Here is a 25,445-nt window from a genome sequence, read left to right as displayed (position 1 = left end):
CCTTCCAGTGTGTGTTCCCTCTGTTCCCTTCCTTGCCTGGTGTTTTTTGTTACATTGGAGTTTCTTGGACTTTTATTCATCTTTTCTGTAGGTATTTCCCCAAAATGACATGTATGTGTAGTAAATTGGATTAGTGGACTAACGGTATTTTAAGTACGTGCCTTTGTTCCATGGTATATGAACACATTAAGTTGAAACATTCATTTTAAAATATGTTAGCATATCTATCTGTCATCCAGCCGTCCATCCAGAGTGCTTACATCTAGTCCCCTGAGTTTGGCCACATGTGGATTACTTGTGATTGCACAAAGCAAGATTATACAAAAAGACAGTCATTGTGTGAAAGCCACATCTGTGTATTTAAACACTGTTACTGGCAGATAGGTAGCAGTTGTAAAAATAAAATCTCTGGAGAGAAAAACAGTTAAAAATGAAGTCTGAAAAAGTCACTACTTTTAGTTGTTTGACTTTCACTCACTCAACTCTAGTTTTGTTATCTGTAAAATGGGGTAATAGCAATGTCAACTTCATGATCATCCCGTGAGGATTTTAAAAATTAAAATCCTGGGTGCCTGGGTGGCTCAGTTGGTTCAATGTCTGCCTTCAGCTCAGGTCATGATCCAAGGTCCTGGATCAAGTCTCGTATTGGGCTCCTTCCTCAGTGGGGGAGTGCGCTTCTCCTTCTCCCTCTGCCTTCTCTCTCCTTCTCTCTCTCCCATAAATAAATAAATCTTTTAAAAAAATTAATGGGAGAAGCTTAAGACAGGACCTCAGAACACTCAGTGTATTTTAGCCACTGCTGCTGTTATCCCTACTAATACAATTACAACTGTCACTACTATTGTTTTACTACTAATAAGCTTGTTTTGAACCTGATTTACAGCATAAAGTCGCTGTACAGCTTATAAATTGTTGTGAGCACATATTTATTCAAAATGATTTTACGTGTTTTTGAACTTGTATTTTTTTTTAAGATTTTATTTGACAGAGAGCACAAGTAGGCAGAGCAGCAGGCAGAAAGAGAGGGGGAAGCAGGCTCCCTGCTGAGCAGAGAGCCCAATGCGGGGCTCGATTCCAGGACCCTGGGATCATGACCTGAGCTGAAGGCAGAGGCTTAACCCACTGAGCCACCTAGGCGCTCTTGAACTTGTATTTTTTTTTAAAGGTTTTATTTATTTGATAGAGATCACAAGTAAGCAGAGAGGCAAGCTGAGAGGGGTAGAGCGGGAAGCAGGCTCCCTGCTGAGCAAAGAGGCTGATGCAGGGCTTGATCCCAGGACGCCAAGGTCATGACCTGAGCCGAAGGCAGAGGCTTAACCCACTGAGCCACCCAGGCACCTCTGAACTTGTATTTATCTAATGAGGAGTTTCACAGTTGAAATATAAAAGTGACTGAATCACCTGTAAGATTTCTTGAGAAATGATAGAGGAAATGCTAATGAAATACTAGATAAGAGATCAAATAGACTAGGAGAGCAAAGGGAATCTCTTCTTGTAGTGCAGATACAGAACTTTGAAAGAAGCAAAAAAAAAAAAAAAAATTGGAAATGAAAAGAGTAAATGAAACACCCCAGGCCTAATTAAATAGAGGTCTTGCTTATGAATAATTGACAAACAGACATAAAATTGAAAGAGCAGAGCATAGCAACCGTGTGTTACCATCATGAGCAATGTATAGCAAGATTTGGTTACTTGAGTTAAATAGATTGAATTAATTAATGCACTAAATGCTGTCATGATAGAAATATTTTATACACTCTTTTATTTGTGTTTTTGTCTTAAATGTAAGGCTGACAGAAAGGGGAAGCATGAGTAGCACAAAACTAATGAGAAAATATGCACCTAATGTAACTTCAAAATGGCTTCACTAGAGTGGGAGACAAAGGTTGAAGTATCATCGCTCCCGGCACAAACAGCTACTGTCTGTGGCTCTCGGAAGAGTTCATTCATTGGCCTCATTGAACATTGGCGCCGGGTGGCTCGATTGGTGACTCTTGTTTTCGTCTCAGGTCATGGTCTCAGAGTCCTAAGATGGGGCTCCCTGCTCAGCGGAGAATCTGCTTCTCTGCCCTTACCCCTGGCCCCTCCTCATGCACACCCTCCCTCTCTCTATTTCAAATGAATTAAAAACAACAACATTGTTTCTTCAAATTAGCCTGCTAAGTGATTTTACAACAAAATATGTAAAGATTTTATTAACAGCTAATTAATATGTTAGAATAGCTAATTAATATATTAGAATAACAAATGTTATTTTGTATACAGCAAATTTAAAAAACAAAACTCCATGTTCTCATGCAACTTTCTTTTTCATGCTTTCCTTCTATTCCATTTTATTGAACCAAGGCTATAAATTTGTATTTTTAAACTTTCCCATTTTGTTGGGCATTTAGGTTGCTTTCAAAGATATTCCCATTCTTACAGGTGAAACCTGACTCTTATCAATTTCTCAGGATTAATTGGAAGCCTAAACATAGTAGCATACTTAGAATTACTATATGCATTTTTTCATCATTATTTCATGTAGTTCACAGTAATGGGAAGCAAAAGAAAAAAAGTTTTAACCAAAATTCATCTGAGCACCCAACCTTGGTTTGGGTCTCTATATCTTTATATATCATTATGTATCACTATATAATGGTATAAATATATCATTTATGTATCATTAATTTTTTTCCTTGATGTCATCTAAAACTGTGCATAGATTTTAGGCAGTGATGACTCAGTGTCCTGCTTGGTGACCAGTACATTGTGATAGGGCCTTAGCGCCCCCCTGTATTTGTTCATGGGCACTGTGAGAGTAGCTCCCCGTCAAAGGAGGAAAATTGTTCTTAGATAATAAACACACATTGTGCTCAGGGTACCAGTAAAGAAAAGGTGACAATTGTTCTACATGTTGCTAAAGTAGCTTGTGCTACCTTTTCATTCCCATTAGAGATTAGCTTGGACAACAGAACACTCTTTTCCACGTACTCATTGTTCCCTGTCCAGAGATCCTGATTTCGAAAAATGTTAAAATTATGTTGAAATGGGCTTAAAGTTTTCAAGAGTCCGTATTTGCTCCTCTTTTTCTGAAGGGATTATTTTGTAGTGTTTATGGTGGTCAAGGGCTCTAATTTTAAGTAAAACTCTATTAAATGTGGTTTATTCCTGAGAGCATTTCCTAAATTTCATCTTATGTTTTTTTAAGTAGGAAATTTCCTTCATTTTTGCATTTGAAAACATAAAGGTTTAAACAAATTAGTGAAATTTATCTTTAGTAGATTGTAAGGTTTTTCACAAATGTTTTGGTGTTAAAGTGTTTTACCTTTTATATATTATAATTTTGTCCTTTCAAGGCATTTAATATACTCTCTTTTAGTCTCTGTAGAAACGCTGGAAAAGAATTTGAAGCAGATGGGAAGGCAGCTTCAACAGCTTGAGAAAGATTTGGAAACCTTTCCCCCTCCTGAGGACTTGCATGATAAGTTTGTGACAAAGATGTCCATATCCTTCTGATACCTAAATAACTTAAGTCACTAGTCTACTAGAGTTACAATTTATTTAATGTTGTAGGTATATTTGCAGAACCAGTGGTTATTCTGTAGTGCCAAATAGCAGTTTAACTTTCGCCTTCTTGTGGGAAAATTTATCAGTGTCTTTGCCTATCATGAATAATACGGAAATGTGCTTTCAATTCTTTTTTAAATCAATTTGGATATTTTCTCTCATCTTTGCCCTTTCACTTGCCCTCTTTCTTTCTGATGTTCATGGTAAATTGAAAGGACGTGAAAACTGAGTTTTAGGAAGTTTGAATCTAACTCATGATGTGATTTAGATGATTCTGAAATGTTTTAGGAAGGAAACAAAGGCTTTGTGAACTGGTATAACTAGTCAGCTTAATTTCATGGATTGTTATAAAACATTATCTCACGTTCCAGAAACTTTAATATTTCCTTTAGAAATACTGCCTAGTTCCAAAATGAAAATGGAATTTGTCGTGATCACTACTTGTATAGGTTTTCTCCAAACTGAAAATAAAATGTGTGTGTGTCTGTGTGTGTGTCTGTGTATGTGTGTATAAATGAGACTTGTGTCCTTAATTTAAGGTTTCTTTTGAATTCGATTATCTTTGGTTTCACTAACTTTGTGGCTTAATCTCTAATGAGTAATTGAAGTAATAAACTTTTTTTTTAATTTCCTGAAACGAATGTTGAGTTGCTTTGCAAACCATTTTGTGAGATTAGAGACTGATATCTTTTGTGTTATAATAAAGTATTACTACTATGCATTATTAAAATCCCATATGGACCTCAGAATTTTATATGAAAGGATAACCCACTTCCAATGAGCTCTTATAAATAGACATTCCTAATATTTTAAACTGAGATACTTGAAATCAGATAACTACTTTTCCTCTTCCCATATCTGCTCCCCTGAGATTTATAAAATCACAAAATTATTATTTGGTTTGTCGTAGATTTTATTGTATATGCTTTCAGCTTAATTGTGAATTAGTTCAATTTTTAGCTTTCTTTGCTGTCTCTCTTGGGAAATATCATAAAAATGCACTCCAGCAACAATCAATTCAAGCTAATGTGTTTGTTTCCTTTCATATCTCTCCTACCCATCCAGTTTCTTGTTTTATTAGATAGGGCACTGTTATCACTACATTTGAGAAGGGTTTTTTTTGTTTGTTTGTTTGTTTTTTGTTTTTTTAAACTAAAGGTGAAATCCGTATTTACCCATCAAAAAAATACTTTCGCAGCACCTTCTTATTTGGCAATGTATGATTTTTAAAACTAAATTGGTTATTGCAGTTACATTGGCTTCATCATTCTTAGCTCCCCCCCATCATTTTATCATGTTAAAATATTTATATGTGACAGTTTATTTTAATCATTAAGCACTGTTAATTGAAGTACTTTCATTGTTCCCTATAGAGAGAACACATTTTAGAAAAGGGTTTACTTGCATGCAGTTTCTGGTAATACACTGTGAGCTTACTAATTGGGAGGCTTGGGTTTCTGGCACCTATAACCTAAGATAAATTCCTGAGCTTGGAGTGAAGGTGGTAGAATCCCGCTCAGCAGACGATCCCAGGACCTATCCACACTTGTATTCATATGACACAAGAAACTGAATGATGTTGGCTTCTTGAAAGGTATGCAGCTCATAAAAAGCAACCAGCAGGAAATCAGAAACAGGAAGGATGATGCTTTGTTGGAAACAATTTTTCATTCTGAGTACAATTATACTCCATGGACAAGAAAGCTACTACATCCTGTCGCTAAATATCACAACCTAGAAGCCTCTAATGAACTGATTAGCATTCATGTATCTCTTGGAAGTCAGATATATGAACAGTTGGTGCACTTTGCTATTGACAAAGCTTATAATCATAAATATTCTTTGCTGAGATTAGATTGCACTCGTTTGCTTTTCATCTTGGTTAGACATACTAGTTTCGAAGTAATTAAATTCATTCATTGCAAAGCTTTGTTTACTTTAATTAGGACTGACAACAAGTCACATTTTGAATATTAAATGGATTTATATAGATCTTATTAAAATGGCAAATTGTGAGCCTCTTATCAGATCTCAGAAAATGAAAGAATTCGGAAACTAAAATGCACAATGAATAAAAATGTATTTAACTAAAGTTTGGGTTCTTAACGCTCAAACTTTGCCTTAAGTTTTAGTGCTTATTAGTTGAAACACGTGTCTAATTGTTTGGTTCATCAACCGATTCTGAAAGAATGTATGTATTATTTAACTTGCTAGGGATGCATTTTTTACAAGTAAATATTTAAACAATCATGACTTAGTAACTTAAATAATCTGTTAATTGAATTGTTTTAAATTATAATGATAGAATCTGTTATATGAAATTTCGCTATTAGCATTCACTTACAGTATATTGCAATTTTATTCTTCCAGTGACTGCTTTTTATTTATATAACTACTGAGTATAAAAATGTGAATTTAATACATCCTTTTAAAATGCATGTAGTTATTTCATATACTCACATTGACTTTTAAGTAATACTTATGTTACTTTCCAATTGCTAAGCCTGGGTCAGAAATACGATTGGAGTTGACCGTTTCCACTGTAAATATTTGCTTGAAAAATTTGGGACATGAATTTGAGGCAGGGCCACCAACATAGTTACATGCAAACTATTACATGTGAAGTATCCACACTTACCTCTTCTATGTGAGAAAATTAGGAAAATACCAGGATTGGTGTCATGTGGTGCCTGTTCATTTCTTTTGAACTTTAGATTCTAGAATAATTCTTATATGAAGGAAGATAACAAGTAGATCCTAAAGCATTGCCTTGGATTTCTCCTTGCCCGGAATTTACCTTTTCTTCTCTTCCTACCCCATCTCCTGAGTCTCTTAGAAAAAGTCATTTTGCCAGACATTTCTATATTTTTGTATTTGTCACACTTATAATCACTTGGCTTTTTCTCATGTTATAGTCTTTAAATTTCTTCACTGCAATCTTACTTTATTTTCATACTTTTTTTTCCTTGTTCTCGTATATAGCAATGTGTTAGGCACTTTTGAAATTATTACACAGATGCTAAAACTATTCCAATAAATTCCTTGAAAGACTTAGATCTTATAGCTGTATTCCACACTGTGTAAAACACAGCGTCTTTTAGGTAAAAGAATTCAGTACCTTTCTATGTGATTGAACAGCAGTTAGAAAGTAAAATAGAGGAATGGGATCTGTGAAATATAAACTCGTATAATACATGTCCATTTGCAAGAGTGGGAGTTTGGGTAATTGGGTGATTTGTAATAGAAGATTTTTCTCTTGAATTTCCCCTCTCTCCCTTCCTCCCTTCCTTCTTAACTTCCTCGTCTTTCCTTCCTTATCTTCCATTGAAATTCTGTTTTTGTTTTGTTTTGTTTTTTGTTTTTTTAAGATTTTATGTATTTATTTGACAGAGGGAGAAACAGAGAGAGAGGGAACACAAGCAGGGGGAGCGGGAAAGGCAGAAGCAGGTTTCCTGCTGAGCAGGGAACCCAATGCACCGCTCAATCCCAGGACCCTGGGATCATGACCTGAGCCGAAGGCAGCTGCTTAACAATGGAGCCATCCAGGCACCCTTCCATTCACATTCTTAACAAACTTCTAAAACTTGTATTAAAATATCCTGCTCCTCATCCAAATCGGTAATGATCTTTTCCTTCCCTGAAGCCTCACTGTGCTACAGCTACAGCACTTGGTGCTCGCAGCTCTTTTGTTGTAACACTCCATTTGTTCTAGGCCATGTCCCCTTAGCCAGGAGTTGCCCGACAGCCTGATGTAAACTAGCCTCTCTCTGTCTGTATAATATCACACACTTTTATTTTCATCATTACACTTATCACTCTCTGATGATTCATGCATTTCCTTCTTTATCCTCTGTCCCCACTCTCCAGAAGGTATGTGTCATGAAAGCAGGGATTCTGCTTACCTCGTTAAGTAGTGTTTTCTCTATTGCCCAGAACAGTGAGATGCAGTGGAGCTTAGTGAATACTTACCGAATGGCTGGCTTGCTGCCTCGCCGGCTGGATCCTGACTACTTAAGATCTATGAAAGGTTTTAGCTGTAGGGGACCGACTAAAGCTGGTCCTTGTAAGATGTGTCAATGGAAGTGATAGCTATCATAGTTGGGGGAAAGCACAATAATCAGGGCAGGACAGGAGACTGAATGTGGAATGTATTTGTGCTGGGTGGTTTCACCGTCGCTCAGTGAGAGAATAGCCCATCAGCAATGATGTGGAGTGCCTCATTAATGTAACCGTTTATTCTGACCTATCAGACAATCCTTTTAAACTGAAAATTAATTTGACATTTTCCCAAATTGTTTCTGTTCAGTCACAATTTTGCCATTCTTGTGGGTAATTCTAGTTATTCAAAGCTCCACTTCATTCCTTTGGGAGCAAATTGTTTCATAGATAACAATGATAAGAAAATTAACTTAGAAAGCTCTCTAGCTGTTAAAACAAGACCATGTCATTCCCATGGTTTTGGCTCTTGGTTTTCTTTCCCATCTTATCTTTTTAGTTTATATAGAATTGCAATATTTTTATTAAGAACATTCAGGCAGGCGCCTGGTAGCTCATTCAGTTAAGAAACTGACTTGATTTCGTTCAGGTCACAATCTGATCTCTTGTGAGATTGAGTCCTGTGTCGTGCTCTGTGCTGGGTGTGGAGCCTGCAGAAGATTCTCTTTCTGGGGGCACCTTGGCATAGGTGGTTAAGCACCTGACTCTTGTTTTCAGCTCAGGTCTGATCTCAGGGTCATGAGGTGGAGTCCTGTGTCGGGCTCTCCACTCAGTGGGGAGTCTGCTTGAGTTTCTCTGTCTCTCTCCCTCTGTGCCTGTATCCCCCCTCAAATAAATGAATATTTTTTTTAAGAAAAACTCTCTCCTTCTCTCACCCCCTCAACACCTTCTCTCTTGCTCTCTCTCAAAAAAAAAAAAAAAATGCTCAAGCATATTTCTAATGTTTTATTGACTTGTGATTACTATCTGAAAATCCTAAGAAGTGTTATTGGGTAATACTTAACAGCTTGACTTTAACCTGTTGACCAAATTGATTCTTTTTTTAAGAAATATTTATTTATTTGAGAAATCACACAAGCAGTCAGGTTGGGGAGGTGGTTGGTAACAGCAGACAGAGAGGGAGAAGCAGGGAGCCCAATGCAGGGCTCGATCCCAGGACCCTGGAACCATGACCTGAGCTGAAGGCAGACACCCAACAACTGAGCCACCCAGATGTCCCCAAACTGATTCTTGAGAACGGGCATATTCCCTGGTATTAGGATAAAATGACTAATATTTGTGAAGTGCCTGTTATTAAAATGCAAAGCCTTACCATGCAATGAGGGAGAAGAAAAGGAGTAGCTTTGGACCATGCAATTAGCAACACTCCCTAAAGTAGTACACTTAGCGTGTTGTCCAGAACACCTATTTTCAGGGACTCTCTTAGGCCTTAGCATTACATCCAAATTGTATGTGTGTGAATGTGAAGATATGAAATTTTTTGAATGGAAGTTCCATAGCTTTCATCACACTTCTGAGGAGGTCTGTTACCCTTGCCACCAAAGTTTACGAGTGATGACACACTAGCGGAAAATGAATAATTGGCACCAATGTTTTGACAGATGAGTAGACTTAATGCAGCCAAGAAGATGGAACACAGCATCTACAGACGGGACTGATTGTCAGAGGTGACTGTCCTCTAGAAATGTGGTGGGACCCAAGCCCTAGTAGAAAGTTGGACTAACAGGAACAACTCAACTCTGTTCTAGCAGAATACAATGGATTACAAATGCTGTGTGTTCAATGGAACGAACTTAGAGCCATAGAGATGAGAGAAAAAGGCTTTGCAAAAGAGGAAGAATTGAAGGAAGCTTTAAATGATAGGTTTGGACAAGCAAAAGCAGAAATCAGTTTCTCTTTTAGACAAGAGTTGAGAATAGATAAATAATCCATATGGATATAGCCTGTGTCTGGGACATAAATAATTTTAGGTGAGAGTTATAGATTGAATAAATAAACTAATGCTGATTTCTGACCTTACTATATAAATGATGGAATGATTATTTCATGTTACAAATGAATCACCATATGGTCCATTTAATGTTAGTTCCTGAATGTGTTTCAAATGTTTTTTAATTTACATAAATTCACTTTACAATATTTCATGAATATGGATATTTCCTACGACAAAGTGATTGGAAATCCGTCACGTGTGACTGTATTGTTATAATTTCTTACGATTTTGTGATTTGAGTAATTATACAAAATCTTTTGTTACTCATCCAAGCATTAAAAATTGATACTGCACATACATTGGTTAACTGCTGCTACTGTTCTGAAGTAGATTCTAGATAATATAAGGAGGCATTTTGCTATTCAGATTAATATAAACTGAGCCACAGGAAGATCTAAAGATTTTCTTAAGGTTGTTAAAAAATATCAACTCTTGCATTAGAATCCAGACTTCCTACATTCTAGTTTATTTGTTTTTTCCTAAAATACTACATATAAAAGAAAGAAGAGCAGAGTATGGCAGGGGAAAGAAGAAAAAAGAACGAACCAGCTTTAGAAGGGTAGTAGGTAATCTGTGGTCTGACCCTAGACATGGGTATAAGTGAGCTGTGATTGCCTGGGATGCCTTTCCTTTTGGGGAGCTTGGGTTCTAAGTGTCAGAAATTTTCTGTGCACCTTGAATATCACTACCCATCCGGAACCAGTGCTGTCTCTTACTCAAAGTGAAGAGCTCAGATCAGTTTCCTCATTTTATCTTCTACTGGGGAATACTCTGATCAGAGGAATCCTATCTTTTAAAATTGAAAATTGTGGAAAATCTTTCCTTTAGGTTATAAACATTCCATGTTCGGTTTTGTTTTCTTGGTCTTAATCTAGTTGTTTTTACTACTGACTTGTAAAAAAAAATATATACTATGTATTTTTTTACATTAAAGACAACAAAATGGCTTTCATAAGCTTAATTCTATATGTTCCATATCTTTAAATGTCCCAACGAGCCATAGAGGAATATGAACAATACTCTTAACAGTGTCATCTTTTCAGAATGAGGTATGGTATATCTAACTGCATTAGTGATTTGTCACACCACAAAGGAAATGCTATGGTTTGTTTAAAAAATGTTTTCTAATGCTATCATTACATTCACTGTTAGCCTTCTGAAAATCAGTGTGCTTTGAGCTGTGTTGTCATAAATAAGAGAGAGAAGAACATTTCTGTATGTGCAGGTATATGTGCCAGATCATAATTTTAAATAATGTAATGCATAGAATAAGGTATGTACCAATTTTCCAAAGGAAAGTTAAAACATGAAGTTATGTACATTTGGAGTTCTTAATGTAACTCTTAATTTATTTTTGGATTGATTTTAGAAGCTTAAAGCTTAAAATGAGTAAGTGGGCAATAAAAAAGCTAAGTGTTTACATTTACTACAAAGTGGTATTCATCTCTCAAAGAACTTGGCATTATTAACTCATTACTCCTTGGAACAGCCCTGTAAAATAAGTAGTGTTCTCATTCCCATTTTATAGATGAGAAAATGGTAGCACAGGGAGATAGAGGCACTTGCCCATAGCCACTTACCACCAGGTCCAGGAGTCTGAAATTGACCCCAGTTGTTCTGTTTAACCTCTGTGTTCAGAGCCCATGTAGTTGATTTCAGTATTGTGGAAATTACTCCATTTCAGATACCGAGCTCTACTTTAAATCATACTGCATGATCTGAATAACATATATACACAAGTTGGAAGTAGAATTTCCTGGAACTCAGTTGTAAAAGAAAAAGTTTAAATACTTAAATTTTCTGATAATTTTGACAAAGTTATGAGATTGAAGTTAGGATTTCACTGCTGCACAGGATGGATTGAGTTGTAAGAACAGTGACTTGTTAGAGGTACTTCTGGCATTTTGGAGATGTGTAATAGTGCCTAACAGTTCAAACACTAGACTCCCAGATTTTTCCTTAAACGTTACTTTGTAAATTTCTGAATCCCTTAACTATAACATACAGCTTTGTTATCACTGCAAAAGAACAATACGAGAAGCTTTTAAAGTTACACGAAAAGATGGAGAAGTTATACCAGAGTCTGATGGGATACTATGCCATCGATGTGAAGAAGATGTCCGTGGAAGACTTTTTTAATGACTTAAATAACTTCAGAACCACATTCATGGTATGTTAAAATTTTCATTTGTTTTCTAAAAAGGTGTCTGTGTCTATACCATCGCATCAATTATTACTTTAATTTCATTACCTTATTCCACTCTTGTTGTCTGTAGTAAAAACCTACCTTTCCCTATGTTGAAAGTTAGCTTTAAAAATTTCTGATTTTAATACTATTGAAAAATAGAAAGTTTGTTCTCTTTTTGGCCTTCCCAACATTAAGCTGTAATTGGAAATTTTGATTGAAAATGTGACAAATTCTGAAGTTTTTCATAAAGACTCCCCTCCTGGCCAATTATAGAGCACTTTTATAATATGTTTTTGGCTATGAATTTGTTTCTTTATACTTAAGATCAATTTGTATTTTTGTGGTGTAATTTCACCAAATTCCATGAAGCTCTTATGAAGCTCTTTTTCTTTTTTTTCCTTTTCTTTTCTTAATGCATTGTACAATAAGCTACCTGTGATTTGCCTCTGAATGGATTTTACATTCCTAGGGTTTCCTTTAGATACTTTAATAGGGAGGTCAGGTCTTTGATGTGGAATCCTTTCATTTAGGCATTAAAAAGATCTTTTGAAAAGTATTAGCTGATTAGATGAGGAAAAAAAAACACACACATATTAAAGTGAGAAAGCATTGTTGCCTCCCCAGGGAAACTGGTGATACATTTTTGCAATAAAAAATTATGTTATTCTTAATAGATGGGTAAGTCATTTCTCTATTTCAGCAAATGTTTGTGGGAATTAAAAAGTTTCTTGAAGGGTAAAGAAAACTTGAATTTTAAAGAAGTGTTTCTTTTTACTCCTAGGAAAAATTTATTGCTGAATGTATTGCACTTGGTTATGGTGAAAGAGTCCTTTAATCAAAACTCAGTATTTTAAGGGAAAACTGGTCTACAATAAATACACGTTTGCCCATAGCTTTAGTTTTTTCCCTCTACAAATTCAAAATGATTCTTTAGTTTTTCACTACCAGAAGTAGAAAAATTGGATTCAATTTATAAGTATATTTATTATGTCTCTATATGTGTGAACTATTATACAGTATATTTCACTTTTATATCTTACGAGGCAACATGGCTTTAGTGGAAGTAGCAAAGGCTTTGCAGTCTAAGAATGCTAGGCTTGGATTCCACACTAATTATGTGACTGTGAACTGATGTAACCTTACTGAACCTCAGTTTCCATATTTGTAAATAGAAATATTAATTCCTTTCTCATAAAAGTGTTTATTAAACCAGCTACTACATATTAAATATTTATTGCAGCTTCTTGCACATGGTAGTTGTTAAATGAATTAGTGTCTGGTGAAGGATTAATTTAGTAGGCTTGAGGTATTCCAACCCTGCGTATCTCAAAGAAAGTACACACCCTCCCTTGGCACCTGGGAGGTCACCTGTGGCCCTTAGAATACCCTGTCTCCCACAGATCAGATATTTTTGGATGCCTGGGGCCTTGGACCAACCTATATATTGTTTTGTTTTGTGGGTTTTTTTTTTTCCATTTTATTTTATTTTATTTTACTTCTTTTTGGTGTGCCAGTATTCATTGTTTCCGCACCACACCCAGTGCTCCATGCAATCCATGCCCTCCTTAATAGCCACCACCAGGCTCACCCAACCTCCCACCCCCACCCCTCCAAAACCCTCAGATTGTTTCTCAGAGTCCACAGTCTCTCATGGTTCATCTCCCCCTCTGATTTCCCCCAACTCCTTTCTCTCCATCTCCCCATGTCCTCCGTGTTATTCCTTATGCTCCACAAGTAAGTGAAACCATATGATACTTGACTCTCTCTGCTTGACTTATTTCACTCATCATAATCTCCTCCAATCCCATCCATGTTGATATAAAAGTTGGGTATTCATCCTTTCTGATGGAGGCATAATACTCCATTGTGTGTATGGACCAAATCTTCTTTATCCATTCTTCCATTGAAGGGACAGTTCTTTCACCATCTTGGTTCTTTCACGGTTTGGTGACTTTGGCCATTGCTGCTATGAACATTGGGGTACAGGTGGCCCTTCTTTTCACTACATCAATATCTTTGGGGTAAATACCCAGTAGTGCAATTACAGGGTCAATGGGAAGCTCTATTTTTAATTTCTTAAGGAATTTCCATACTGATTTCCAAAGTGGCTGCACCAACTTGAATTCCCACCAACAATTTAAGAGGGTTTCCCTTTCTCCACATCCTCTCCAACACATGTTGTTTACTGTCTTGTTAATTTTGGCCATTCTAACTGGTATAAGTTATAAGTGTGGTTTTGATTTGAATCTCCCTGATGGCTAATGATGATGAACATTTTTTCCTGTGACTGTTAGCCATTTATATGTCTTCTTTGGAGAAGTGTCTGTTCATGTCTTCTGCCCATTTTTTGATGTGATTATCTGTTTTGTGTGTGTTGAGTTTGAAGAGTTCTTTATAGATCTTGGATATTAGCCTGGGGCCTTGGACCAGCCTATAGATAGTTTTTGCTAGAAATGTGTTTTATGGGGACTCCTGGGTTGCTTAGTCATTACGCATCTGCCTTCTTCTCAGGTCATGATCCCAGGGTCCTGGGATCGAGCTCCACATCAGGCTCCCTCCTTGGCGGGAAGCCTGCTTCTCCCTCTCCCACTCCCACTCTCTTGCTGTGTCTCTCTCTGTCAAATAAATAAATAAAATCTTAAAAAAAAATAAAGAAATGAAAGAAAGAAAGTCCATGCCTACATGACTGACCTTCCCAATAAAAACTCTTGATGCCAAGACATGGGAGAATTCCCTTTCTTGGTTGTACTTCCTATGCATTGTCACATGTCATTGCTAGAATAATGTAACTCCTCTGGGAGAAGTCAATTGTGATTTTAATCTGTGCCCTTTCACTGTAATAAACTGTAACCATGAGTACAAGGGCTTTTTAGTTTCTGAGTCCTTCCAACAAATTATCAAACCAGAGGGTGGTCTTAGGGACCCCTGGACACAATTATGCATAAAAGTATAAAATAGATATATGGAATAATAAAATCTATCATATATTGAGTGTTCTGTGAACCAGATATTCTTCCAAATGCCTTATGTATGTTATCTCAGTCAATCTTCATAAAAGTTGTCCACCTTTCACTGTTACCATCCCTCTGTGTCACAGAGATGGAACATATCTGGCTTAATGTCATGTAGCTATAAAATGGTAGAATAAGGATTTGAACTCACCCTGTACAGGCTTCCTCCAAAAGCCTGTACAGTTAAATGTTATGTAGTGTTCCTTCTTATGTTTTATAGCTTATATTGTTTTACAGATAAGATCACTGGCATACAAAGGGTTTTCTAATGAAACAAAGGGTTTAAACATTTAGATTGGCATTTGAATCAAGTCTAATTTCAAATTTTTCTAAGATCTGGCAGGATTAAAGGGCTTTGGGCATTCTGGGGGTAACTTGGTCATTGTGTTACTAAGTGATAGGCAGAGAGTGAAAGTGTTGAGTTGAGTGGAGAACCATTCAAAAGAGGAGGGTAATAAAGTAAGAACAACACTTTATTTCAGAGTTCACATGGTTCCTAGAAGTAGATGCTGTCACACACACATATGCGCATTGTACTGAATTAACCTCATTAGATATAAATATAAAAATATGTTTTATTTTATTTTTTAAATTTTATTTACTTATTTGACAGAGAGCACAAGCCTGTGGAGTAGTAGGGAGAGGGAGAAGCAGGCTCCCTGCTGAGTAAGGAGCCTGACACAGGGCTCGATCCCAAGACCCTGGGATCATGACTTGAGCTGAAAGCAGTTGCTTAACCAACTGAGCCACCCAGCGCTTAAATATTTTATTTAAATGAATAATTTGGAGAGGAAAGTTTCTTTTGCGTAAAAATACAAAAAGACTGGAAGGAAGTGGTTATATCAAGGTGGTGAATTTGGCACACACATTTTATTGTTTCCTCCTTTGTGGTAAATATAGTTATACTGCTTGAATTTTAGACAGTGTATGTTTAAAAAGATGACAGTGTCAATATTGGCAAAAATTTTTGACAAATGGTTTGTTTTCTCAAATTCTCCTGATCCCTTATGTTGCTATTTAATTCCACACTATTCAGCTTTGAAAATCCAGTTAACTTCACTGAATCAGTGTGCAAATTTTAGCAACAGATGTAGTACTTTAATGTGTTAGGTCTGTTCTGGAAAGGCATATCAATACAATAAGCAAGAAAATAAATTTCCTTTTTAAGAAAATACTGGTAAGATACATTTATATTGTTACTTCATCCACTGGTATTTAGGAATACTCCTGGCCATGAATGAGCAAATCTTACCAATAAGGTGGAGGTCCATTTTGTATTACGTACATGGAGCTGGAGCCACTGTCCTCATTCCATACCTAACCCCCGCCCCTCCCACCAACTATGGCAGTTTTCCATGGAATGTTTTCTCCCAAGTTCAGATCATTCTATTTATGGTTTCCTATGCCTGGAGCATTCTGTCCATATTTTGCCTGGCAGAGTTACTATACTCACCCTTCTGCTCTCTGCTCAGACTTCGCTTCATCTAGTTAGATGTGTGTCTATCTTGCTTACCTTGTTTCTCTGTTGTAATTCATGGCATTTATCTATTACTCAGCAGATGGGTAAATTTGTTGAGCAAGAGTCTAATCTTGGTGGGTGGGGGCCAGGCTTTGATAGCTAATACATATAATGCTAGCCAAGTGCCAGGTGCCCTATTCATTCATTTAACCCTAACAATTACTAGATGTGATATCCATATTGGTATTATTCTCATTTTACAGATAAAAAAACTAAGGCTTATAGACGTTGTGACTTGCCAGCAACTGATAGAGCTGAGGGGCTAACCCAGGGAGTCTTGTACCAGTCTATCCCATAGATGCTGAACTCTATCAATTCCTATTAAACATGGGAATTACATTTCAATGACTAAAAGAACTAACCTGAAACTTAATACCTCCCCAAAATAAAAAATGTGACCTCTTTTATTTTTTTCCAAATTTATTTTTAATAGTGATTGGTTTGTGAATAATTTTGTGAATGATTTATTCAAAAATATTTATATTTTAGAATTGCCCCAGAATTTACTCTTAAACAATTAAAGTCTGGGTCATTTTTATTTAAAGCTCTTTGCGATACCTTTCACCAACTCATGTAATCTCTTACCAGTGTTACTAAGATCTTTTAACTACATTGTTTATATTTAGCTGTTCATGTTCTTTTATATATTTATTGTTTTCCTTTCCTTTCTGAAAGTTCCTACACAATAGCTAAAGAAGGAACATCTGTTCTAGACTGATGCCTCAAGCAATGTAGACCAAGAGGCAAAAGTTCCACTATCATGTAGCTTCCTCTGAGGAGCCCTGCTCATTGTGACCGCAGCTTACCTCACCTCTTTTCTAGTTGGAGATTCTCATCCAGCAATTAATTTGTTGTTGTGTTAACAATCTACTCTAGGTAGATGGTTTCTATTTAGAACTACTCATCAATTTCCAAGAAATAAGGAATAAGTTTCCATTATCATTTTATTTAGCTTTATTTTTATTACTGTCTTCAACAAGACAAACCCAAAAACAACTGCCAGTAATTGAGTGCCTGTTTCGTGCTAGAATCCATGCTAGATGCTTTATCTACATCATCCAACTTTGTCTCCCCAGTGTTCTTGTGAGGTACAGAGTGTCACTCGCAGTAATGGGGGCTGGGGGGGCTGGGGAGGCTGGTGGTAAAGAATTTGAGTGTCTTTTCAGAAGGCTCCAGAATTGGTAGGGGCTAGGATTTGAATGGAAGCCTGCCCGACTCTAATGCCTGTACTTTAGAAAATATTTCCGGGCGCCTGGGTGGCTCAGTGGGTTAAAGCCTCTGCCTTCGGCTCAGGTCATGGTCCCAGGGTCCTGGGATCGAGCCCCACATCAGGCTCTCTGCTCAGCAAGGAGCCTGTTTCCTCCTCTCTCTCTCTCTGCCTACCTGTGATCTCTATCTGTCAAACAAATAAATTTAAAAAAAAAAAAAAAAAAGAAAATATTTCCAAGTAGACTATTGCTCAGAGAGTTTGGAAGAATTGTTAAAATGTGATTTTTAAGGGCTTTTTTGGTAATTTACTAGAGGGAATCAGCACAAGACCTACTTTATATCCTCATTCCTTAATAGAATAACTTTCTGTCTACATTGATGGGTTCATGGTACAGAAACTTTGTTGGTCTGGTTCTATTTAAAATTAGAGGACTATTAATGTACCCCTAGGCTGGGGATGAGGGTTAAGGTTAGGGGTTAGGGGTAGAGAGTCAGCATCTTCCTGTAATAGATTGTTGTTACCTATAGGACTCATGGGAACCTATAGAATTCAAATTGGAGATACTAGGTGGGAATACTTGACCCCACACTGTAGGCTGAGTATGTTGGTGTCCTCCCAGGCATCAGGCTTCATCGGGTGAAGTTCATGCCTTCTGTTGTGTAGTGTTGTGCAACGATAATCATCATTTTCCACTTGTAATTGGTTTTAGACTCATTGTTACATACAATTACCAATGTACCCATTACTCACAGAGGTGTGGGCTTCTATGGGATGAATTGAGCCCATAATGGAATTCTCATTGGCCTTACTAGGACCCTCCATCCCTCCCCCATCCTACCTAACAGCTCTAGCATGTTCACCTTGATTCTTTACATTTAGACCTAATTTTCATGTGTCTTGTTGGGCCCTATGGCCTTGAAGCATAATGTTTGTCTTGGCCCCACTTCTCACTAATATTTATATTAGAGAACTTTGCTCAAAGTGCCTTTGCTCATACCTGAAGCTTGTGGTGTCTTCTTTAACATTTTTGTTTCTTATCTTGGTGATGCTTTCCTTTTCCATCACTGAAAATTCTTTTGCTATTCTCTTTCTTTAGCCAGAATTATTAGCACAGTGCAACAACACTCTTAACTCCTTAAACAAATTTCTACTGACACCCTGTTTATTTTGCTTAACGACCTCATCCTAGAGAAATACTTCTGAATGCTTCCCCTCTTGGCTCTCCTTTGTTATTTGTTCCCTTATAGATAACATGTTTGAAAACAATTTTCCTACCAAATTGTACTTAAGAATATGTCATTTTTCTGTGTATTTGAACTATAATTGATACACAATATTCCATTGATTCATGTGTACAATGTAATGATTCAACATCTCTATATGTTATGCTATTATACTTATCACAAGTGTAGCTACCATCTGTCATGACACAGCCTCATTGACTATATTCTTGATACTGTATTTTTCATCCCCATGATTTGTTCATTCCATAACTGGAAGCCTGTATCTCCCACTCCCCTTCACCCATTTTGCCTGTGCTCCCAGCCCTCTCCCCTCTGACAGCCACCAGTGTGATCTCTTTATTTGCAGATCTCTTTCTGTCAATTTTCTGTTTTAATTAGACATATGTAAGCACTGTGATGACCACCTAAGTTTACTATTTCATATATTCCCATACAGAATTGGTGTGATTACACTTAAAGAAGTCAGACTTTTTTTTTTTTTTTTGCTTCATGCAGTTCCTTTTCTGCTCACATGAACATTTCTATAGGGATTGTAAAGTAGCAAAAAAGATCAATGGACATCCTTCTTTGTCTTTTTCTCAGACCCTGCATATCTGGGTACCCCACTTTCAGGTTAAGATTTTGAGAATGAGAAAAACAATCCTGCCTTAAAAGCGATTACTAATGCATACATAAAAAGTGGGGTAGCCTCTGTTAGATATTTTCTTTTTCATGCACTGGGTTTGGGTGTAAGTGCTGAACATTCAGTTTTTTTGGTCCCTAAAGTCGAAACAGTTTCCCCCTAAACGTCCTTCCCTGCATAGAACTATGTAATGGCTGAATTGTGTAATGACCATCACAGAGGAAGAATTCACTCTCATTTCTTCAGATCTAAAGTGATTTATGAACTTGGCCTACGGGAAGCCTAACCCTGGCTGCTTAATTTTGACAGTGGTATTTTACCATCTGCCTTATTTTGGGGAAGATGGCCATGGCTGAGAGTGCGGGCTCTGGCATCAGAGCACGTGGGGTATTAGAACCATGGGCAAGTTACTTAACCTTACTGAGCCTGTTTTCTTTTAATAACACCATGTATTCCTTGGGGATGTTCCATATTGAAGATCAAATCACATAATGTACATGCACCCTCAAAACAAGTTAGCTATCCCCAAAGAATAGAAGTAATTTTTACCTTCACCATGGCATTATAACAGGATCAATATTTTAAGTATTGTGTCCCCTTTTTATTTTATGTTTCCACATAGACACTTTGAACTAAATAAATAGCTGTTTTTCATCAATAGTTCTGTGTTTAGATGATTTCTACAATTTTGTTCAAGTTATGTTTCATCCTGTTAAAGATCCATCATTCATGCTACTTGAGGACTTTAAGTTAATTTTTGGTTCATGCAGTTGAAATACACTGTGTAGTGAACAAATATAAAATCAGTTATAACTCATTTAATCTTGCTGCATGGATTGATCAAATACAATTTGGTCTTCTACTGAATACTGAGACTCAAGTAGTGATTTGCCAAACAAAAAAGAACTCATCCAATGAGGGGATATGTTTAGTATAAAATTTTCTTGGTAAAGAGGACAACCAGAACAAAACTGATTATTTAAGTCACACAAATTTGATGCTTGTCAACTTTAAATGTCATTCCTGATGACCATTGCATGGACTAACTAGCTGACCAATAGGAACTTCAAAGCACTACGCTTTTCCCTGTATGCTCCTTAAATCTCATAGATTGACTCATGGTGTTATCAGACCAATGAAAAGCATATAAAAGTCCCATGTTGAGCCCACTTGTGTAATTATTATGAGAAATATCTTCTCTCCTTGCTTGTTTTTGTGAGTTTACAGCATAAAAAAATGTCTCTAGTGGCAGTATTGTTTTCTGAGATCATACTGGGAGGTATAAAGCTCCAAACCTAGAACAAAACAAATATTTTAGCTGTAGGATGTTTTCTTTATATCCTTTATCATCTGATTTTTTAAGGAATTAGACCTATTCCAGTGCTGAATATTTGGGGTTTACAACCTTGAAAATAATTCTGATAGGTTCTTCTAGTCTTTACTTTTTAGACTTTTCACAGTGAAATGCAGCTAGACTAATCGACTTAAATTTTCTCTTTACTGATAGAATTTATTCTTACTATGCCTTACTCAGTGGGGTTATAAGTACATCTGATGACAGGTTCTATATGATTAAATAACTGGTAATTTGTACTTTCCTTTTACTTTTTAAATATTTTGTTCACTGAAATAATAATAGCAAAAGGTAAAGACTAGATTGTTCTAATAAAATGGTAAGGTCAACTGTTGATAGGCAGTGGAGGGAAAATAAATAAACTAATACATAATAATAAATATATTAATCCATGTAGTTGAAAAGACAACATTAAAGTTGGAGACTACAAACAAAAATGAATAAAATGGCATCCTCTTTATACATCAGATATACTGGTCTACGTTTACTTAAGCCTACTTTTAATGTTATGTCTTAAACATTTCCAGGTTTACATGAAAATTGTAGGCCTTTAGCTGGGTGTTTTCCTTGAAGAGGTAATTAGCAGTAGCTCAAAAACAAACAAAACTACCCTATTGCTAAGCCTCCCTTTAAGCACTACACTTCATGACTACCTTCTTGTGCCTAGCTGTGCCTTTCTTCAAGCCTCACGATTGTGGGAAAACAGTATTTTTATACTAGTTCAGAGCACAAATGAAGAAAACACATTTAATGGAAAATCCAGTTATACTTTGGGAAGCTATAATTGTGAATATTCCATACTTCTTCTATTAGAGAAGTTGTAGAAAAGGTTGAACTATCTCATGTATTTGAGAATGTTGCAAAATGTGTGACAAAATCACCAAAAAACTCATTGCGTAATTATATAGGTTCAATAATATTAAGTCTCTGATAGGCTTATAGGTAATTTGCTGTTTCATCTGAAACTGATTTTACCAAAAACAGCACCTTAAAGCTGAAATAGTTTAGTCATCAGCACCTGCACATTCTTGGGGACATTCTCAAAGGATAGTTTCTGATTTTCCTAAGTTTCATGGACATGAAAAGTTCAACCAGTATTACCTTATATTGAATGTTAAGATGATGAAATGTTTGTGCCAGATTATAGTATTTGATGCTTTCCTATTCTCATTGACAGCATTTTTTCATTGAATTTGGTAATATCAGAGAGTGTAATTAAATTTTTACTGTCATTCTAGATTCCTCTCTAAAGCATCTACTTATACTGTTGGAAATAGGGATTTCTAAGAATAACTCATTTTCTACAAGGTAGTTATTGTCCATTGTTTCTGGGTTTTTAAAATTTTTTTTTTGTCTGTAGGGGAAATTTTGTATTTAGTTACAAAAGAAATCTTAGCGGAAAATGGGCAAATAGCTCACATAGGTTTTATATTCTTAAAGACTGTTGTGACTGGTGTTAATTATAAGAAAAATGATTTTTCTGTGTTTCAGTATAGGAATATGTACAGGAATACATATTTAAGGTTTTCTTAGTTAAAATATTTCCCATTTCTTCCTGAAAATGTGGTCATGGGGAATTTCTAGAAAGCAGTCATTTAATATATTTGACATTGAGTCTTCTCAAAATTGAGTAAACTTCTAAAAAAGCATTTAATGGGAATGTGTTGGACTTTTGCGTGTTGTTTACTCAGAGAATTAGCCTGTGTTTTCATAGTACCCGATACCCATCCCTCTGGAAAGCATGCAGATTTAAATTCAGTTTGTCTAATCTTATTTTAGGGATCTGAGATAAAAATTAAATACTTAAGTAAGAAAAAAACCTTTTTGAGTTTAGTGAAAACTGAAGAGATCGCTGGTTTGCATAGTTTAAATATTCATTAATGTTGAAAGAAATATAACTCTGAACAAGAAGACATTTATAAACTTTTCAATGTTTTTTCATATAATAAGCTCTACAGTCATTTTCAAAGTTAACAATATATGTAGAATATTATCATATGTTGAAAATGTTGAGTTGGGTAGACAAAATTGTTTAAATGGGCTAAGAGTCAGAAATGGAGTTGCAGTATGATTAAAAAGCATCTGTGGAAGTCCACTTGTGTTTTGTATTCTCATTTTTATACTATGATTTTTCTCTTATAAAATAAGACAAATATATATTTTTTTAAGATTTTATTTATTTATTTGAGAGAGAGAGATCACAAGTAGGCAGAGAGGCAGGCAGAGAGAGAGAGAGGGAAGCAGGCTCCCTGCTGAGCAGAAAACCCAATGCGGGACTCTATCCCAGGACCTTGAGATCATGACCTGAGCCGAAGGCAGCAGCTAAACCCACTGAGCCACCCAGGAGCCCCTAAGACAAATATTTTTGACAAGAAAAAGTATGTTTGGAATATAGACCACTAAGCTTTTTGGAAGGAGGTGATACACACATAGATTTTTTAAATTTTAAATTTAAGAAATAAAGATCTATGTGTTGATCAGTCTTTTATAAAAACCTACTTATGAGAATTTTCTCACAATATAGTATAGACTCAAAGATCACTCCCACTACAATACAAGCTATTTTCAAACATGGCTGTCTTGTGAGAAAGTTGGGGAAATCTTTAAGGGCAAAGGGTTGTTTTTCATGAACAACTCTCTGTTAAAGGAGCTCCCAAAGCAGGGATTGGCTAACCGTTTAATGGGCCAGGTAATAAATACTTGCAAACCAGATGTTAAAAATTACTCAGCTCTGCAGTAGCAGTATAAAAGCCATTGTAAGTGGTATGTAAGTGACAGAGTGTGGCTATGTCCAATTCAGGTATTTCTAGAAACTGCTGGCCAACTCGCAAGTATATTTTGCTGACCCCTACTTTAAAGAATATATTTAAAGAGACAACATTTTTTTTTCTTCAGAAAGAAAGAATTGAGAGACAAATTTCATATCTACTATGAAACTAAATATAAAGAAAGTATACAATAAAACAGTGTCTAACTTGTTTTGTAGAAAAGGGGGTTCAGAGCTTAACTCCTGGACAGAATTGTGAAATAAGTTGAACAAGGTATTTGGAGTTCAGGTGTTTAATCTTTTTTGTATTGTTCAAAGGAGAAGAAGGGAGATAAAGCTATCAGTGAACTTTTAGGTCTTGTTAAATTAATTTGTGTGATAGAATTATAAGGATAACCAGTAAAAGGATAGATGTATCCAGTATACATTCCAAATCACAGGAGGAGAAATTGACCAAGAAAGACATACAAAGAAAATTAATAAGATGCATAAAGAAGAACCAATAGAAGGATTAAAATAAAGTGGTAGAAATAAATATTTTATAAACCACAATAAAATTTTTAGAAGACTAATATTGGATAAACAAAACCTAGCCTTATGCTGTTTGAGACCTACCTATAACCCAGGTATGCAGAGAAGTTTGAAAGAACAGCTAATGAATACAATATTAGTCAAAAGAAAAAGGGAAACTATGTTGATAACAGACAAAATAGACTTAAGATAAGGGAATGTTACTTCATGATAGAAAGCTTAATTCATCAGAAAGATACAATTCAAAAATTGGCATGAGCATAATAACATAGCACCAAAAGAGACATGTAAAAATTTTTAATTTCTAGAGACTTGACAGATTTGGCATTATATTGGGGGAAACTTCAACAAAGCTCTCTAGTTGATATAGCATTAAAGATATGGGAGATTTAAACAATTCAATTAATAGAGTTGATTTTATTAATATAGAGAGAACCCAACTCTACAATTAGGAGTACACTTCTCAGTCATAAGTGGCGCTTTACCTAAGTAATCATGTACTAGAGACCATGAATAAAATCTTGATAGATTTCTATGCTGCAGCTTTCTTCATTAACTACTATAATATGCAATTAGCAATCAAATTGGAAAAAGGATGAAATTTTAAAACCTCTGTCTTGAAAATTCTGAAATTACATGAAATAGCTCATGTTAAGGAAGAAATCATAGAGAAAAATTAGTCCTGAACAATAGTGAGAATACTCTATGATTTATGGAATGCAGTGATAGTGGTATAAAAAAAATTGTACCTTAAGTGCTTATGTTAAAAGATTGGAATGACTGGGAAAAAAAAAAATAAAGTAAGCATCTGACCTCAGAAGTTAAAAAGGAATTGTATAATCCTAGGAAAAAATAAGGAAACAAAGGAATAAAGGAAAAAGGACTTAGAGAATTTTTGAAAAGCAAAATTGTCATTATTTTGAAAAGACAATTAGGGGGCACTTGGATGGCTCAGTGAGTTAAGAATCTGCCTTTGGCTCAGATCAGGATCTCAAGGTCCTGGGATCCAGCCCTACCTGGGGCTCCCTGCTCACGGGGGGGGGGGTCTCTTCCCTCTCCCTTTGCTGCTCCCCTACTTGTATTTCTGAAAAGATTAATCAAGAAAAGGGAGCTATTGAGGATATAACAAGGATTATAATTACAGATACAGAAGATAGTAAAAAGAGGCAAGCATAATTTGTAGGCAAGTAAAATAGAATTAGGTTGATGAAATAGGTAGGTTCCTAGGAAAACTACTGCATATTAAAACCACTTTAAAAGAAAAAGAAAGCTGGAATAAGCCTATAAGATGACTTCTTTAGAATCTTTGAACAAATTAAATACTTGGCTCAAAAAGTCTTAGAGTTGAGTTCTACCAAATTTAATGAAATGATTATTCTAAACTGATAGAATATAGATATCTATGCACAATGACCAAATGTTCAAAAAGAAAGTGCTTCATGTCCAAGTTGAGTTTATCCC

The 25,445-nt window shown here is 35.9% G+C and overlaps 1 protein-coding gene across 1 annotated transcript in view; it reads left to right on the top strand.

Annotated features, from left to right (window-relative positions):
- Positions 1–25,445, top strand: part of DIAPH3 (diaphanous related formin 3) — a 497,180-nt gene that overhangs the window by 305,163 nt on the left and 166,572 nt on the right. Inside the window, exons 23-24 of the mRNA XM_082700281.1 lie at positions 3,362–3,487; positions 11,545–11,708. Coding sequence (XP_082556407.1) covers positions 3,362–3,487; positions 11,545–11,708 — 290 coding nt within the window. The remainder of the gene's footprint in view (positions 1–3,361; positions 3,488–11,544; positions 11,709–25,445) is intronic.

The sequence above is a fragment of the Mustela nivalis genome (assembly GCF_964662115.1).
Source record: "Mustela nivalis genome assembly, chromosome: 15".
NCBI classification, from domain to species: Eukaryota; Metazoa; Chordata; class Mammalia; order Carnivora; family Mustelidae; genus Mustela; species Mustela nivalis.
Note: the sequence above shows the minus strand (reverse complement) of the source record. Positions and strands in the feature narration are given on the sequence as shown.